This window comes from Tachypleus tridentatus, chromosome 4 (assembly GCF_004210375.1).
Source record: "Tachypleus tridentatus isolate NWPU-2018 chromosome 4, ASM421037v1, whole genome shotgun sequence".
NCBI classification, from domain to species: Eukaryota; Metazoa; Arthropoda; class Merostomata; order Xiphosura; family Limulidae; genus Tachypleus; species Tachypleus tridentatus.
Window position 1 is genome coordinate 71582121 of NC_134828.1, and position 19147 is coordinate 71601267.

General features: G+C 31.0%; 1 protein-coding gene across 1 annotated transcript in view; it reads left to right on the forward strand.

Moving 5' to 3' along the window:
- The window catches only part of Upf1 (Upf1 RNA helicase), an 83150-nt gene that overhangs the window by 59616 nt on the left and 4387 nt on the right, over window positions 1–19147 (forward strand). The window contains exons 18-24 of the mRNA XM_076499203.1: window positions 1717–1859; window positions 3491–3533; window positions 6911–7042; window positions 9715–9805; window positions 10386–10544; window positions 16068–16186; window positions 17358–17465. Coding sequence (XP_076355318.1) covers window positions 1717–1859; window positions 3491–3533; window positions 6911–7042; window positions 9715–9805; window positions 10386–10544; window positions 16068–16186; window positions 17358–17465 — 795 coding nt within the window. The remainder of the gene's footprint in view (window positions 1–1716; window positions 1860–3490; window positions 3534–6910; window positions 7043–9714; window positions 9806–10385; window positions 10545–16067; window positions 16187–17357; window positions 17466–19147) is intronic.

A 19147-nucleotide genomic window follows, 5' to 3' on the forward strand; every position in this document is an offset into this window, starting at 1 on the left:
TCAAGTTCAGATCTGCTGGAGGAGTGGATTGTGGAGGTATTTCCTCCTGAATAGTTTTGACTAAAAGTTTGTTGTTACCATTCAGAGTAGGGCTGTGGAGTCCTGTTGGTGTAGGTTTGATGTGGCTTCCATTTTAGCTGATCTGTCCCATCACTGGTGGATGTGACCTGTTGATACGACTTTACGGTATCACAGTTTATCTGACATATTCTTGGGTAACTTGTCCTTCTTATACTAGTTACATATTTAAAAATATCCACATCCACTGCAGTTAATCCATTATCTTACAAGCTGACATAGACTTCTTGTATTAAATACACTGCTGAACTGATCCATTACTGAACTGGTTGATGTCTGCTGCTGTTCATTTACACATACAGTTGAGTTTATACATAGCTTTCAGGTTGACAAGGCCTCTGTTACACACTCCTTAATACCTGCAGTTGATCCATTGCATATCTAGTTCAACTCTTTTGACAGGGAGCCCTTGTTCCTTCATGTGCACACAAGTTCCCCGTATTGAGGTTTTGAATTTGTGTGGACAAATCAAGATAAGCCCTCCCACAAGTTCAATTCATCTTTTTGATGCCAGATGACCAATTCTGGATTGCTGTAGTACATAGGAATTGGTGTGGATCTTATTACCCAGTTCTTGGTTTTGAGGTGAATGTTGGTATGGTTCTCAACTTACCCTGACATGGATCTCAGTACTCCATAGAGGTTGTTCTGGATGTAGTTGACTTGCCGAGTATGATCCGACATGCCCTAGCCACTCTTGCACTTCGTGATTTCTGCCTTTGTGTTTCATAAATTTCCACATGGGTAAAGAGAATATCTGGCTGAGAAGTGGTGTGGAGCCCCTTCTTTTATCTTCAACTTCTTTCTTTTATGGTCAGGGGCCTCTTCTCACAAGATTAACTGGAATACCACACTGAGAAGGAAGAGGGATTGGTGTGAGGGAACATGTATTATATTGGAAGTTATTTTTGTATACTGAAAATGTATTTCCATAAGTCCCACGTGTAAAGAAAAGTTTGCATATAGAAGGCAGTACTGAACAAGAATAGTTAATCATTTGAGAGGAGGTAAGTACCTATCAGAAATACATTTTCAGTATAGGAAAAAAAAAATAAAAAATTAAGTCACTCATTTTCTATATGAAATAGATAGGGGGCCTTGCAGTAATTGTAATTATGATTTTATTTTTGTTTACCTTTTGTGTGATTTGTCATTATTGGCCTAGCAATGAACAAAGTCAAGGATCTGCCAGTTGCTTGGTAGTTTAGATTTGTTTAAGATTTAAGCTTGTCGTACTTGTACCGGAATACAAGTTTCTATATTAAAGTAGCACAAGTTGTATTAATGGTTGTTAGCTGCTATAAATAAATGCATCTTTAAATTTCATTAAAATTTCTTTATAATGCATGTTTAGTCTTGTTTTTTTGAGTCATTCATTTTATTTTCTCTGAAAATACTTATTTCAAAATAGAGATCCCTGAAGAATACTGATTTATAGTGTTCTGTTGTTGAAGAAATTGATAGTAATGCATTTGTCTTTGATTTGAACCAGGTAAAAATGAATATTATATCCATCATTGTTTCATTTTGAAAATCTCGTCTGATATTTTGTTCTAGGTAGTAAGAAAAACTATTCTGTATTTTAATATTTCTTTGTGATTATGCATGTGTTTTTCTATTTTTGTTTTTGTTTTTAAGGAAATTGAGGTGGCAAGTGTTGATGCCTTTCAAGGAAGAGAAAAAGACTTGATTATCATGTCTTGTGTGCGTTCAAATGAACACCAAGGAATTGGTTTTTTGAGTGATCCCCGACGGCTTAATGTTGCCTTGACCAGAGCCAAGTAAGGCCTGTTGTAGCATTTTTTTTTACTTAACTGTTTCAGAACAGGCGTTATTTTATGCTTCTGTCAGAAATTTAAATATTTCTGTCATAATATATAAATAAATGTGGCAAAAACATAGCTAATAATCCAAATGTTAGCTTTATATAATTGTGAAGTTCTTAATTTTATAAGGCAATAGTAAAAAAACCAAAATTTTTCTAATTTGAGAAATGTGACATTTCTAAAGGTATCCTCTCTTTTCTAATGACATTATTACCACTTGAACAAGTATAACATTTAATGAAAATTATTTGTTATAATGTTGTCATCACTCAGGTAAAGTCTAATATTTCTAGCCTTCATTCATATTTGGTTATGGAGCCATCAAATAGAAAATGAGATTTCACTTGTCACATTCCTGTTTTTCAGGAATTGCCAGTAGTTCTCTCTCAAATTTAATAGTGTACTATTTATAATTAACAGAAAGCTGTGGTTTTAATCTATCAAACTGTGTATTATATTGTTTTCTGTACAGAGAATTATCTTTCACTTCCAATTCCAAACTTTATTCCTATGGGAAACACCTTAAAATTAGCTGAATTTTTGTGTGCTCTTGTTATGAAGTTAAAGAGCAAGAAAAATTGTGACAATTATGGAACATTGCCTGCTTTTTTAGTGTGTTATTTGTGTTCTTTGTTGCATTATGTAATTTAAAAAAAACATTTTTGAGCAGTTGTCCCATTAGTTTTAAAAGTAAGGTATGTAATTTATTTCTTGTTTTTCATTTCTGTTCTTTCTTTATTATAAAAGTATCTAAACTGTAAAAATAAGAAACTTTTTAGGTTAGGTTAGGTAAAATGAAAACATACTTGGGATTGAGCAGCAGGCGCTTTTCTATTAATGTGCTTTTGAGCTTAATTATATGAAACAGTATAGATCAGTTTAAGGTTTACAGTACATGCTACTGAATATTACCTATCACTTTTGCAGTTTGTTACTAAAACTTTAGAATTTAATTGTTAATACATTTGTAATTCATAATCATGAATGTATTATTCTTACCTCTTCAACATTTTTAAAAGAAATATTTTTCTGAGACTTTTACTTTGCAATCTGCTAAGAAAAACTCTATATATTCATTATTATTTTTAACACTACACAGGAGGGTCAATGTGTCCATGTGACAATTTTTTTTTTTTTTACATTTTCAAAATTTAATTAAATTTCATTATCCATGTATGTTAAGTTTAGAATTAAAATGTAGTATGTAATACAAAGTTTTATATCATCCAAGTTTTAATTTCAAAAGGAAATATTTAACCCTTTCATCCCAGGTATCCTTTACTGTTCATGACACAAAGTTTTGCATTCAGGAACATTATGTTTTATATTCTAAAAAGAGATAATAGGTTTATTAGGTTGTATGGTTTTATTCTGTTACGAATATGTATATTGGTAATGAAATAGTTGTATGCTGTTCTAAGTTGTGGAAATAGTTACTGAAAATTTTTAGTGCAGTAGGTGCTGTTATCTGTCTTTTTTGTGTTTAATATAATGAGCCAGAATGTTTTAATGTAGATATTTTAAATAAGTGAAGAAGTGTTTTATTTGGAACTTTGTAGATATATCCTCTTTTTTCTATTTTGTAGATATGGAATAATTATTGTGGGCAACCCTAAAGTTTTATCAAAGGTAAATAACATTGGAATCTTATTTGTAATACCATTATTTGCAAAGTTTCACATTTTATTTGTACTGTTACATCTACTTCTGTGAAACTTGGCACATATTTTCTTAAGAGTTTAGGTTATTATATTGTTTAAGGTGCATGGTATTTGAGGATCAGTTGTTTTTATTGTGTGAAAAGGTACACCCAATCTTTGTATTCTTTAGCTGCTTGTTTCATTTCATATTTTATTTTGAACGAGTCTCTGATTTATTATGATTATAATGATTTCAGATAGTTGGAAGTTTTAATTGTAATTTGGCAGTTATCTGAATTTTGATATTTATGAAATTTATGGTATTTGCCAAAGAGATTGATACACGTAATTTTCATTTTTAATGCAAATGTATCGTAATGTACAAAAAAAAATCAATCTATAATAATTGTTATTACTAATAGTTATAATAAATGATAGTTTATATACAAAAGTTTCACAAACTCACAAACAATATCAAGTCTTATATCAGGTCTGGAACAACCTTTTATCGATGTTCATGGAGAGAAAATTAATTCTTTGTTGCTACACCTGTATACTTTTGATGGCTGGCTGAGCTTGAAACACCTATAACTTTTCATTGGTGACTGTATCTAGTGTCCTCGTATAACTTCTAAGGTTTGAAGTTAATTCATTAAAGTTACACAATTATAAATATACTATCACTGGTGACAGCATCTGTCATCCTCGTAGAACTACTAATGTCTGAAGTTAATTCACTAATCTTACACAATTGTAATTTTCAACATCTATAAACATTCCTGGCTAAATTCTGTAGTTTTTTAATTAATAGGCAATAATGACAATTATAGCTTCTGAAGCCTATAGCTGAGACTGTAGCTGACCAATAATAATCTTCTTCTGTCTCTCAGTTAGCTGCTTTTATGTGAATTCTGAGTTTTTCAAACTTTCAGCAGTGTTTGGAAACACACCAGCAGTGCAAATATACTTTATTCTTTCAAGAATTTTATACAGATTTTGAGAACAGACAAGACTTGCACAATACACAGTCAATAATATATGTCACATGCATAAAAGAAAACTATACTGACACAAGTGTAGATATTAATATAAACATATATTGGTAAATTTGTTACACTTAAAACATTTAATAAGCACTGATCATGATTCTGGTGTAATCGAATCATTAACGTATCTATCACATGAAAACTGATAAAAAGTAAAAAATTTAAAACTATTTTTTATATAATCATGTGAGAATTATGTTGGATTAGGCTAATGTTGTAAAAACATTGCTTCTTTGTTTATACATCAGGTCATCCCTTAAGTAATGTCTGGTTTTAGGTTCAGAAAAAGAGAAAGTTTTAGTGTTATTTAATCAATAATGTATATTCCGTTAACATTAATTACTTTCTACCAATGATTCACAAGCTTCTGAATGCTACTTCAATAAAATTCTTGGGGTTTGGAGGAAAAGAATGTAGAGAGGGTAGTTTTGACATCTTCATGTGTTCCAAGCTCTTTTACATCAAAATAGTTCTGCAAACTTTGGAGTGGATGATAATCAGATGAGGCAAGGTCTGGAGAATAAGGAGGATATGGAATTTTTTCCCAGTCTAGATATTTAATCTATATAGATATGATCCTTACTGTATGGGGCAGTGCATTATCCTGGTGTAACACACCTTTAAAGACTGATCAGAGCAGGAATCTTTTCTTTCAGTGCAACATTCAAGTGCTCTAACTGTTAACAGTAGAAGTCCAGTGTAATCATTACATTGAGTGGCAGCAACTCAAAGTGGATCATGCCAACAATATCCCACCAAATGCTTAAGAACTTCCTTGGGTGGAGGTCCATTTTGGGCTGTGCTTTAGCCATCTTAACTGCACTGAGCCCTTACTGCAACACTTAACATTTTGTAATATATCTATTTTTCATCTTCAGTCACTAACCTGTCCAAAAAAGGCAAGTTATGTTCACAAGAGTGCAAAGAAATGCAAATATCCCATATTGCTCTGAGGTTGGCTTCTGTTAAATCATGAAGGACCCATTTTCCAATTTTTTGACACCTTTCCAAGCTGTTGCAGATGATGAACTGTTGAATGGGTTGAATTAAGCTTCTGTACTAGTTCTTCAACCGTTACAGCACAATCTTCATCAATGCAGCCAGCAGCAAGTCATCATTAAACTCAACAGGATGACCTGTACGTGGCACATCACTTAAGCTGTAGTCAACTGATCTGAACTTCTCAAACCACCTTCGACATTTCCTTTCATTGAGAGACTCTGCACCATAAACACCTTGAATGTTTCATGTAGTTTCTGCTGCATTATTGCCTTTTCTAAACTCATAAAGTATTATATACCTAATGTGCTCCTCAGACACATCCATCTTCATAAGGGTTTATATGATTAATTATCTGAAAAAGTGGAGCTGGAGCAGTTTCTTTCATTTGTCTGAACATTTTTATTCACATCCTACTACATGTTTTCCTTATTAAAGCCTTCTACAAAGACAGAAATGATGATGCATTTTCTGTATTAAATTTTTGGACATTACTTATGCGATGACCTGCTATGTAATTATATATAGACAAAAACATTATTTGATATTTTTACTTTGAACATTGAAACATTCATGTATTCACTTGTTATCAGTTTATTTCCATAAGTAAGGAGTATATGCTAAACTTTGTTATAAATTATTTTATTCATCAAGAAATGAAAAATTATTATACTTGATACAAATAAAAAATTGCTCTTATTGCCATATACCTAGGGTAATTTTCCAATAATTTCTTAACCATTATACTTATAATTTCCTAAAGGCTAGGTATTTTGCCAGTGTACTTAACATTTTCAGACAGTACAGTATTCCATTAAAAATACCACTACCCATAATAGGCTAAGACAGAACTTAAAACTTGTTTCTAACCATAATAGCTTTTGCAGACTTCCTTAAATGAGTTGTAATGGTACGATACACTTATGGACAATTACTTCTGTAAGTGACCTTTATGTGAATGTATTTAAAAGGTGTAGCATAATCCAAGGTCTCATCAGGAAGCTGAAAATAATTTTTAGCATACTTTGTATGGTATAAAATAATGTTTGGAAGACACAAAATTTAAACGGCTTTCCTGTTCAGAATTTTAAAAAAATAATTACAAAATAGAGGGATTTCATTTTAAAATTGTATATTTTTAGATTTTGTTTTAAAACTGGTCTTAAATATTGTTGGCATAGAAATAACCTAACCTACACTTTAAGAATTTAATTTTGAGTGTAAGGTTTTCTTTATGCACAGATTTGGTTGGAGAAATCTTAAATTCTATCTGTAACAAAGATGATAAAAACTAAGTCAAAATTATTATTTTTATTTTCAGCAACCTCTATGGAATCACCTGTTGACTTTCTACAAGGAAAATAAAGTGTTGGTTGAAGGTCCATTAAATAATCTTAAGGAGAGTATGATTCAGTTCAGCAAACCACGAAAGTTAGTTAACACTGCTAATCCAGTAAGTGCAATCATAGTTTAATTCGCTTAAGTAACAAGTTTGGCCACAGCTGATGTTTTGGTACATGGAATAGACATTGTATTGGTAAAAGTACCTTCATATTGAACTCTATAGTGTGATGAATGGCTACTGCATATGAATTTGTAATAATTTCGTTTTTATAGATTTAAGTTTATTTCTCTAAACCCATTGAATAAACTTGTACTATTAACCTTGTGATAGATAGTTTAACTTTGATAAATCCATAGAATGTGATGGAAATTGCAAATCATGCAAAATTACTTATTAAGAGGAATAAACATTCTTGAAACATTAATGGTGGAAGATGCTGTTATCACATTTTTGGTGATTTTCTTTACAAAGCTGTACTTATTTAATCCTCTTGCTATGGGTAAGTGTAAGTGCACATGTCATGATGTTTTAGACCTACATTCAAAGTGTAATTGAACTATTTATCAACATTATATACATATAATCTTTGCAGTAAAACACAGTAAGTAAGTGAAATTTAATTTTAAAAGGAAATTTTTAAATCATCAATCTCTCATAGTAGAATTGTGACACTTGTTCTGTAGGTCTTCTCTCTTTATTAACTTATTTCCCACCCCTCAGAAAACTACAGAATTCAACAAAAATTACTTGTTATATATTACTAAGGTAAAGCATAATTTTTATAGCCTATAATTTTATTTGTTTATGTAGCCATAAACTAGAGAATTGATCATTCATAATTTGCCAGTAATTCTTTCTAATGTTATATTATTTATCAGCAATAGAAAAACCTAAGTTTAATCTTGCAAATGATGTATTAAATTGATTTTTGTAGAGAGTATTGTTTATTTTGCCTTTAGCTTGAATATTTTTGTCATGAAGCTAACATTGACAAGCTTTACCAAATTTTTAAAGGCTCTTATTGTATAGTTAGACAGAAAAATTATGATAGCTGTATGACATTGTTTGCTTTGTTCAAGTGTTTTAAGTGAATTATTTAAACATTTACTACCATGGTAGTACTGGTGGGGAAAAACAAACAAACCTAACTTTCATTTACTTAATAAACAACAAAATAAGAAAAGGATGCAGGTACCATACTTCTTGTTTTCACATATTTATTTTAATAGTAAATAAAAGGTAAATATTAGTAACCTGTTAGGTTAGGTAATGAAGAATATTTATCAGGGTATGCTTACAAACTGTTTGTTTTACATAATTCATTATGGTAACTTGAATTATGCATATGCTGAGTGATCTACAACTTGTGTGGCAGAACTATTAGATACACATGGGGCAAAGGGCAGTAAAACAATAAATTTAAGTATAAATAGTTATTTACTGCTATGAGCTTTAAGCTACTTAGGATAAACAATTGTAGTTTCCTGTTTCAATCAGCAGTCATTCTAGCAAGAAGAAAAAGTAGATTTATTTATTTTGTTCTTTTTTTTATGGTTGCTACAAGGGTAGTTAAATTGACCAAATGCATAGAGAATTTTGGTAGAGAAATTAACAGAAAAAAGTTTACTGAAAAAAGAATATTTACATAGGTCTTAACAGTTACACAAAACAAATTTGAGAATTTACTGGCAAAGAAAAGTATTTTTGATCTTAACATGCAAGTCACACTGCATTCAACACAGACTCCATATATTCACAAACAAATTTTAAGTAACATAATAAATTAAAAAATTTTTTTTTTTTTTGTTGTGTACAAAAGATGTGTAATGTTTACTTCAAATTTCTTGAAGGATACACAAAACATTGAAATTTGTATTTTAAAAACTGGTGGTTACTTTTTGGTTATGAACTCAGTTGAATTGACTGAGTCTCTAGTTAGGGGGTTAAGCAAACAAACCTTACGTGAAATGTGATAATACTAGTAATAACTGTAATGGGCCGGGCATGGCCAGCTGGGTTAAGGTGTTTAACTCGTAATCTGAAGGTCGTGGGTTCAAATCCCTGTCACACCAAACATGTTTGCCCTTTCAGCTGTGGGGGTATTATAATATGACAGTCAATCCCACTATTCATTGGTAAAAGAGTAGCCCAAGAGTTGTCAGTGGGTGATGATGACTAGCTGCCTTCCCTCTAGTCTTACACACTGCTAAATTAGGGATAACTAGCATGGTTAGGCATTGTGTAGCTTTGTGCAAAATTCAAAAACAAAAATAACTTTAATTTGAAATGCATATTATGTAATGACACACCAGATAGAGAAAAAACTTGGTACCTTATTTTATGTTAGAGTAACATGAGGTATGCCTGTAGGTGTTTTTTTTTTAATGCCTTTTGTGGAATTATGTTACTGTCATTATTTGCTATTTGCTTTATAAAAATAAATACTTCTGAAATAATTAGGCATAATAAAAGCACTGTGAACTTTGAGATACCTGTTATGCCAGTGGTTACAAAACAGTTGATCATTAATTTTAGACAGTGAATGAAGTTTGGTGTCTTGCTAAAGAAATAGTCTAAAACAACTTAATTTTCAGTAGAGTATCAGCTCAGTACATTCCTTGAATTTGTGAGTTGTTCTTGAAAAGCCACATTATTTAAGTATTAAGTTTTACCAATAAGAGTTTGGAACTTAATGAAAATTTTTATCCAATCAAAATATACTGAGCTTTAAAAACTTTGTGGAGAAGAATAGTTAGTTTAAAATGCCATTGCTTTAATAGGGTGGTCATTTCATGAATACAACAATGTTTGATGCCAGAGAAGCTATGATTCCAGGTAGTGTGTATGATAGATCATCTCATTTGAATGGAGGTAAGTTTTTGTTTATCCTAGTTGACTTCTAAATAGAATAGAGAAATGCTTTATCAATAGTGTAAACATTTGTAGGTTAATGTGTATTTGAGATTAATCGTGTTGAATGGTACTTCTAATAGTACCTTTTTGAGAGCAAAAATTTAAATAATAGCTGGTTGCTGCTTCCAATTATTTCTGAAAAAACTTAATATCAAAGATATTTGTGTACTGTGTGGTATAAAATAGTGACAGCTATTTTACTATTTATGTAATACTGATAAATAGAAAAGGAATTTCTTAAGATTTTTTTTGTGTTCTAGAATGTCTTTTTAAGGCTTGCAATGAATAGTTTGTGCATTTAATTAAATGACAATAAAAATAAAACAAATTTCAATTTATATAAAATCTTGTAGTCTAAGAACACTTAAAGGTACATTATGATTAAACAGTTTTTTTTCTAATTAAAATATATTAAGATTCTAGTAAATTATGTTTTACTTTCATATAATTTTGTATTGCTTAATTTTAGTTCATAGAAATCACTCTTCATACTAGATTATGTTAATACGTCTTAACATAAACTCTTGTTGTTTCACAGGCCAAGCATACTTCAACAGAACACACGATCAGATCTCGTACATCAGTACTGATAGAGCCCAAGGAACTGTTACCAACTTGCCTGTGCCTATTGGAATGTTCATGAATATGGCTCATATACCTCCTCGTTTTTATAATCAACATCAACAAGCCATGCAGGGTACTTGTATTTGTATTACATTTGTTGAAGATATGTCTGTGATCAGGAAATACATTGATATTCTTAACAAATGAATACAATTGGATTATGATACAGATTTATTTATTAACTTGAACTGTACCAGGTTAAGTTATATCTTCATATAATTGAATAAATAAATCTATGGGTTTCTATAAAACACAGTACAACAAGTGTTACACTAATTTTGATAATTTAAGTTTTTTGTTGTTACTAGTTGCACAGATGACTACTGTCTAGGCTGTTTGTTATAGTAAGTATCCATTCCAGTAAAATATCATACCTCTTTTTACAAAAAGCTTTTTCAATTTGTACTGTCCTCTATTGGTGCAAATTTTTCATTTGCCATTGTCCTTTCTGCATATTTACATGTGAATGATTATGCATTGACCCTCTACCAATAGGAATGCAATACTAAACCTATTGTAATTAGAGCCTTCTCTTATAATGCTCATGTTAATCAATTCTTAATTGACAATATTATTAAGAGATGTTTGATTTTACTTGTGATTTTCATTTATAGCCTTTTTTTCTTGTTACTTGTTATTTAGTTTTGTTCCATTTGCTTGATTTTATACTTTATAAGTTTGCACTTACAATTTCAAGTGTTGTTACTGCACCTGCAGATTTATGGACAGTGTTTTCAGGGCTGGTCCTACAGTTATCAACAGATGACATGACTACTATGATCTATGAAGATTTGTCTATTTAATGCAACAGTTACCACCTCCTGAAGAGTATCCCATAATACTAGCATGGGGAGGATGTGACTGAATATACTTCTCAGTCATATCAAGGATCATGCTTAATCTTCTCTCTTTGTTGACTTAATTAATCCTGTTTGTTTGATTTTGTCTCTTGTTTCCTTGATTCTTCCCCTGCTTTCCTTGGAGAATAATCTTTGGTTTGATATTTGGTTTTTCACTTTCAATGGATATTGGGGATTCTGCTGGTCATTTTGGGGGATCAGTTGCAATCAGGGATAAGTATGTCTTATTTTTCTTGAGCTCTTGCTTTTCATATTTAGCCTCCCAGCATTTGGAATCTTATTCCTAAGTGGAGTCATCTTCACCATTGTTTTCCCATCCAATTTCATGCAAACATTTGTTAGAGGTAGTTCAGAATGTACTGGTGCCATTAAGTGATGAAATCCTTTTTGTCCAGGGTTTTCTTATCTGTTTGTTTGCATCAAGACATGAGACTGACACTCAGTGATTGATTTATTGTCTCTGCATCACTTTCTTATCATTCCCAAGTTAGCCATGAAGTTGTAATTAATTCTTCATTGGGTTTCCTTCCAGGGATGTGTCAGATGTGTATCTGTATTCTAATCTTCCCAGCAGAGAAAGAGAGTCACTACTGTGTCTGAGTAACATATTCCCAGTGCCATGAGATTTTGGACAGAAGATGAATGCCTCCTGAACTCTATTTACTTCCTACCATCTATTGGATGGTGTTTTCTGATGGATCAGGTGTTTTTTTTTGGATATATGCACAGGTGGAGACAGGTTCTTGATATAGGTGCATGTCTTCCCTCCCTTTTTCTTCTGCAGACCTGATGTACAATTTCAGATGCTATCAGGTGTTGGCTGAGATCAAACTTCCATTTATGGTCTGTTGCACCCTAACTATTTGGTACTTGTAGGTCACTTTTGTGCTGAAAATGTTTTTGGCCTCTTTGTATTCAATACATTCCTGAAGCATAAAGAGTATACATGGCTCAGAAGTGGTGTAGTCTCCCAAATGTTTGTTTTAATTCTTTATCACACTTCATCTTTATTTGGGCACTTTCTAAAGGAAGATCATTTTATCACTGGCCCACCACCAGTTCATTGTGGGATTTTAGCTCTTTGTGCAAGAAAGTGAGATATGGTACTGGAAGTTAACATTTTCTTAAACTGAAAATGGATTTCTAATAGAAAATTATCTACATTCACATTTCTCACCCATCCTACCTACTTTCAGTGTATTGGATGACTTGGTCATGAGCAATCTTGAAGTGATTATTAGGTGCTTAATTAGAGAGGGCATTAGTTAAAGTAGGGGTAGCATTGCATTCCTATTGATGGAGGATTACTGCATAAATATTTACACGTAGAAAGAAGTAGAAACTAGAAGGCTAGTATTGAGTGAAATTTTGCACTAACAGAAGGCAGTACTAATTGAGAAAGCTTTTGTGAGAGGAAGTAAGTGTCTGTTGGAAATGCATTTTTTAATTTAGGAAAGTGTTAACTTTCATACTTCATTTTGGTCTATCTCTTAGTTTGAAGAATTTATAAAGAACCGAGTTAGTTTTGACATCTACTGGAGAGATGAATGTGTATACTAGCATATTTTATGTACGTGTAGAGCAAGATTAGTTTAGTTTAACCTTTTGCAACAAGTAACAAGTTAAATGGCATGTCATCGTGTTTGTTTACTTGCATTCAAAAGTTTAATGAACTACCATTTTATGAATTTATGTTGATAAGTTTGAAATCAAATTGTATATTATAATTGAAACATTATTATATGAGTTAATTTCTTAATTTAAAAGTAACTTTTAAAAGAACACATCCAAATACAGATTTTAGTGAGTCACATATGTTGAATGCAACAGTGTTTAAAATTAAATGTTTGTTTTGTGAAAATACTAAGTTTATATTTTCGTACAAATTAGGAACTCGGATTACTAATATTAACAAGGTGTAGAATATAAAATAAGAATCTTGTATCTTTTTTATTTTGATAAGATATGGCTTATGTACCAAGTAAACACACTGTATCCCCATTCATCTCTTTCCATTTTTGGAAATAGTTCTTTATATACACTTCAATATATGATATTAACAGTTAATAGACAGCTTAGAATGTCCTCTTAGTAGTTTTCTCAGTCATTTTAATCTGTGAAAAGGCTACCACATTTTTAAAAAACAAAGATTTCAAGAAAGTAGGCTGTCTTTAGTCTGCATGAAGTTTCATATTGTTTTAAATCTAAGTACATCTTAGTTATTAAGCTTAATACATTATAATGGAATTCTATGGTGTTGTTTTGATTTTTTGGCTATTCAACTGTTTATATAAAACTTTTAAAAAATTGATATCCTCCACATGTGAAATTTTAAAAGGCTTAGCAACCTATGTCCAGCAGCAACAAAGTTCAAAAGTTGTAGTGAGAAGAGATGATTCTTTGCTTTACTTCGTGATTTATTGTTTTATATTTTAAGAAAAGTAAGTTTAATAATTTAATAATAGTAATAATCTATATACATATAATGTATAATAATTGAAATGTGACTATACTACAAAATACTAGTCCACTAAAACACATCCTAGATATGAAAGACTAAAGGTCAATTTTATATTACTAAGAATAATACACACACACACACACACACACACACACACACGTACGTACGTATGTACATATATATGTAGTTATAAGACTAAACCTATTTAGGATAAACATTTGTATTTTCCTGTTATGTAGTCATCCTAGCATGAAAAAAAACAATTTATATTTCTTAATTTTTTATGATGGTTACGAGGTTGGTCAAGTGACAAATCCTGTATAATTATATTGTCTGTTATTTTCTACACTCTTAAAGTCTTACTGAAAACAAACACTTGAAATGTATTTAGGAGGTTTTGGAGATGTGTTGGCTAGTCATGACTGGAAAGTTAGTAAAAAAACATTTATGTAAATATATAGTGTTTTGAGACATAAGCTACTTAGACTAAACATTTGTATTTTCATGTTATAATGTGTAGTCATTCTAGCACACAAAAAAGTTTTTCCTAGTTATTTTTTTTTTTTTGTGTGTGATGTATACAAGTTTGATGAAGTAACATACCCAACACAGTATAGAAAGTAAAGGTTGATGAAGTAACATACCCAACACAGTATAGAAAGTAAAGGTTGATGAAGTAACATACCCAACACAGTATAGAAAGTAAAGGTTGATGAAGTAACATACCCAACACAGTATAGAAAGTAAAGGTTGATGAAGTAACATACCAACACAGTATAGAAAGTAAAGGTTGATGAAGTAACATACCCAACACAGTATAGAAAGTAAAGGTTGATGAAGTAACATACCCAACACAGTATAGAAAGTAAAGGTTGATGAAGTAACATACCAACACAGTATAGAAAGTAAAGGTTGATGAAGTAACATACCCAACACAGTATACAAAGTAAAGGTTGATGAAGTAACATACCAACACAGTATAGAAAGTAAAGGTTGATGAAGTAACATACCAACACAGTATAGAAAGTAAAGGTTGATGAAGTAACATACCCAACACAGTATAGAAAGTAAAGGTTGATGAAGTAACATACCCAACACAGTATAGAAAGTAAAGGTTGATGAAGTAACATACCCAACACAGTATAGAAAGTAAAGGTTGATGAAGTAACATACCCAACACAGTATAGAAAGTAAAGGTTGATGAAGTAACATACCCAACACAGTATAGAAAGTAAAGGTTGATGAAGTAACATACCAACACAGTATAGAAAGTAAAGGTTGATGAAGTAACATACCCAACACAGTATAGAAAGTAAAGGTTGATGAAGTAACCAACCAACACAGTATAGAAAGTAAAGGTTGATGAAGTAACATACCAACACAGTATAGAAAGTAAAGGTTGATGAAGTAACATACCAACACGGTATAGAAAGTAAAGGTTGATGAAGTAACATACCAACACGGTATAGAAAGTAAAGGTTGATGAAGTAACATACCAACACGGTATAGAAAGTAAAGGTTGATGAAGTAACATACACCCAACACGGTATAGAAAGTAAAGGTTGATGAAGTAACATACCAACACAGTATAGAAAGTAAAGGTTGATGAAGTAACATACCCAACACAGTATAGAAAGTAAAGGTTGATGAAGTAACATACCCAACACGGTATAGAAAGTAAAGGTTGATGAAGTAACATACCCAACACAGTATAGAAAGTAAAGGTTGATGAAGTAACATACCCAACACGGTATAGAAAGTAAAATAGTCTTACTGAAAGCAAACATTGGAAATGTATACAAGAGGTTTAGAGATTAAATATTTGAGATTTTTAAGACAAGAAATAGTTTTTGTAATTATAACAAAATCATTTTGCACAAACTAGTAACAAAATAAACTGTTTTCACAAACAAATCTTTAGCAAAAATATTTCATTAAAAATATTTTTGGTGTACAGAATACTTATAATTTTTACTAAAAGTCTACCAAATTTTGTGAGGTACACATGCTGTACCAAAAGTTATAGTGCAAATACTTAATGTGTGCAAGTGTGAGGACAAACCTGGGTATATTATATGAAACACGTTGCAAAACGGGTTAAATCATTGCATTTTTAGTACATAAGTTTTCTGCCATTTGTGTAAGTTACAAATTTAAAAAAATGATTCTACATCTATTCTGGAAACATGTTTTTAAATTATGAAAGAAACAAAATTGTTATGTAAAATTATGTGAATATGTAAAACATGTATTTGGCATTGTTTGAAATTTATAGCACGCCAAAACTCTAGAAATCGAGGTGCCATTAAAAAGGGAGGTTTAAGACAACAACGGACAAATGTGAATGGAAATGCAAATCTCTCTCAGCAGGGTTTTAATAGTCAAGCAAGTCAGGTATGATTTATTTAACACTAAGTCATCATTTTTTCTCTTCAGTTAGTGTTTGTTAACTTGTAACCATCCAGATCATTGAAACAATTTTAAGATGAATATCAAATAAAGCAGATTGCACGTAAAGAAACTTGTTAGTCATAAAAGTCAAAGTCAATTGTATATTTTACGTAATGTATAAAAGCAATAAATAACATTTAGGATGCACCAAATACTAAAGAGTGTGAAAGGTAGAGTATTTTTATTAACAGACTACTAATCAGATCTGGTCAATCCTTGGGCATGGCAAAATATAAAGTTGAAACTTTAGGTTTCACTTTTTATTTTTATATTTTAGTTACATCAGATATATAGGTAAACATTTTTTTTTTAATATTTGGATTGTTATAAAGAACCTTGCTGTTACCTTTTTTACTGTTAAACGTGTTATTCAAGATGTTGTTGCAGATTGATAAAACTTGTAAAAAGGCTGACTTGATGAAGTGATCAAAACACTGAGATAAAGAATGTTTTGAGAAAATTTTCCCAAAATAAAAATTTCTTTTGTTTTGATACAGAAATCACTTTATTGTAATGCAAACTGAATAAGAAGTTTTGATGTTACATTTTGTTTTGTCTGTCATTGACTCCACAGTAAACTGGAAGACTTGGAGTGATTAAATATGTAGTTCAGTTCACTAAAGTGAATACAACACATAGTCCATTGTTTAATTTTGCACTGAAACAAAAACTGTTTTGTAATTTTAATTTTTGATAACTGTTGATTCATTTTTGTGCTTTTTAGAAAGATAAATGGTAGAGGTTATGTTTCAGTATTAAAATGTCATTTGTTAATATCTTAATCTAAGTTTATTTGTGGTATTTATACCTTTTATGGATATGCAATGATTTGAAACTTACAACAGAATAAGACAAAACATTATATTTCAAGAATTTACTTTTTAAATATATTCCACTTGATGAAGCTCTTGTGGGCTTTTGTAAAAGAGAAAAATATCTAATTTTAAATAGTTTTCAAATTAATCTTACAGTGTAATGTTTAAGATGCATCTGAATTTTTTTCTTTCTCTCTCCTCCTACTATTCAGTACTGTCAAATAAACTTTTTTATTATTTCAAACTAAATTTGGAATTTTTTTATGTTTATTATATTTGACTTGTCATACAATTTCTAGGACATGCTGACCTCCTTTTCTCAGGGTCCACTTATGCAAGGCCCTCTGACCATGAGTCAAATGAGCCAGCCAGGATTTCATGGCTTGTCTCAGCCAGATCTTTCTCAGGTGAAGCTTTCAATAATCCATCATTGTTAATTAGTATTGGTTGTTCATTATTAACTGTTTTTAAAAGGCTTGTATTTCCAATCAGGAAAGCATCATGTACCTAAATACTCATAATATGTGGTACATTCATGATGTTAGAAAAACACCTATGATCAAGAAGTCTCAATAAAAATGAAATAGAAACCCTATGAGTTATAGGGTTTTTATTTCATAATATATGTTATTCAGTCATAATTTTCACATGGTATAAAAATAATTGATCTTGTAAATCAAGCATTTTTATTGTTATTATTTAACCACTAAAGAACTGAACACTAGAACTTTAGCCATTAAAACCTTTTAAGATGGAAAATGTTTCTCTGCTTTTGTCAACTGTCTCTCTCTTTGTCCTTTTTTAATCTGTGTAACATACATTAATTCATTCATAGCAGTTTTAAGTAGAAATAGCTTACAAAAGCTTGCTGTGACTTTTTGCACCTTTTAAATTATCCCCTTCTCATTTAAACTGTTCTTTTTGAAAGTAAATACTGTTTGGTTTAGTATCAGGTTGTTTCTTTATCTTAAAATAAACTAGGTATATTTTATTGCATAGCCAAACCGATATGAAAAGGTATCACCTGGGAAAGGCTAAATTGGTCTGTATATACAGACATTTTCCAGATAAAGAACTGAACAAAACACTAGTGTTTAAATGCAACCTAAATGGTTCTTTGTTGTTATCAAATACATGTATAAGTAGAAATCCAGTTTGTGTAAAGTCCACAAAATGTAAACATTTCACTTCCAGGGTAAGAATACTTAAAATATCTGAGAAAAATGAAATTCATTAATAAAAGTATTTCTATTTAAAACCTTAAAATATTAGCACATAAAACAATTTTGTGTTGGTTTTCAATTTTAAAACCTGTCTCTTGTTATCCATCATTTACTAATTTACTCACCTTTCAGAAACTGTGACAAGAGATTTCAGTGAGTGTGCAACAAGTCATATCCAGCCTGACAGTTGTATAACACGTGAAAGACTGATCCATCATCATGTAATGGAATTTTACACACCATTTTTTTTTTATTAACATCCTTATCATCATGCATTAAGACCTTAGTTTCACTATGACAAAGTACAGACAGAAATATAAACTTTAGGTTGTTGTAGTCACATTTCATGAATCAAAGAATTTGAGTACAGTAGAAGTGCTAGATTCTCCAGGCAAACAGTAGGATAAGTAATCTAGTACTTAAGTTGATTGAGTGTGAGAAAGTGATGTTATTTCATATTTGCATTGGTCAGACTGGAATTTTGAGATATATTAACTTCAAGATTGGTGATAACCAAGTCATCCAATACACCAGAAGTAGGGAGGATGAGTGAGAAATATGAATTGAGGTAAGTATCTATCAGAAGTATACTTTCAGCTTAGTAAAGTGTTACAAAGAGCTAGAATCCCACATTGAACTGGTGGAGGACCTGTAAGAATATGACCTTCCTTTAGAACCCAAAAACAGACCATGAAGTGTTGTAAGGAATTGAAAATGACACACCAATGCAGCACTTCTGAGCCAGGTATACTTTTCATTCTATCAGCAAGAAAAAAACCTCCAGGTGCCAAGTTGCTAGGGCACAACAGACCATAAATGGGAAAATGACCTCAATCAACACCTGGTAGCACCTGAAATTGTACATC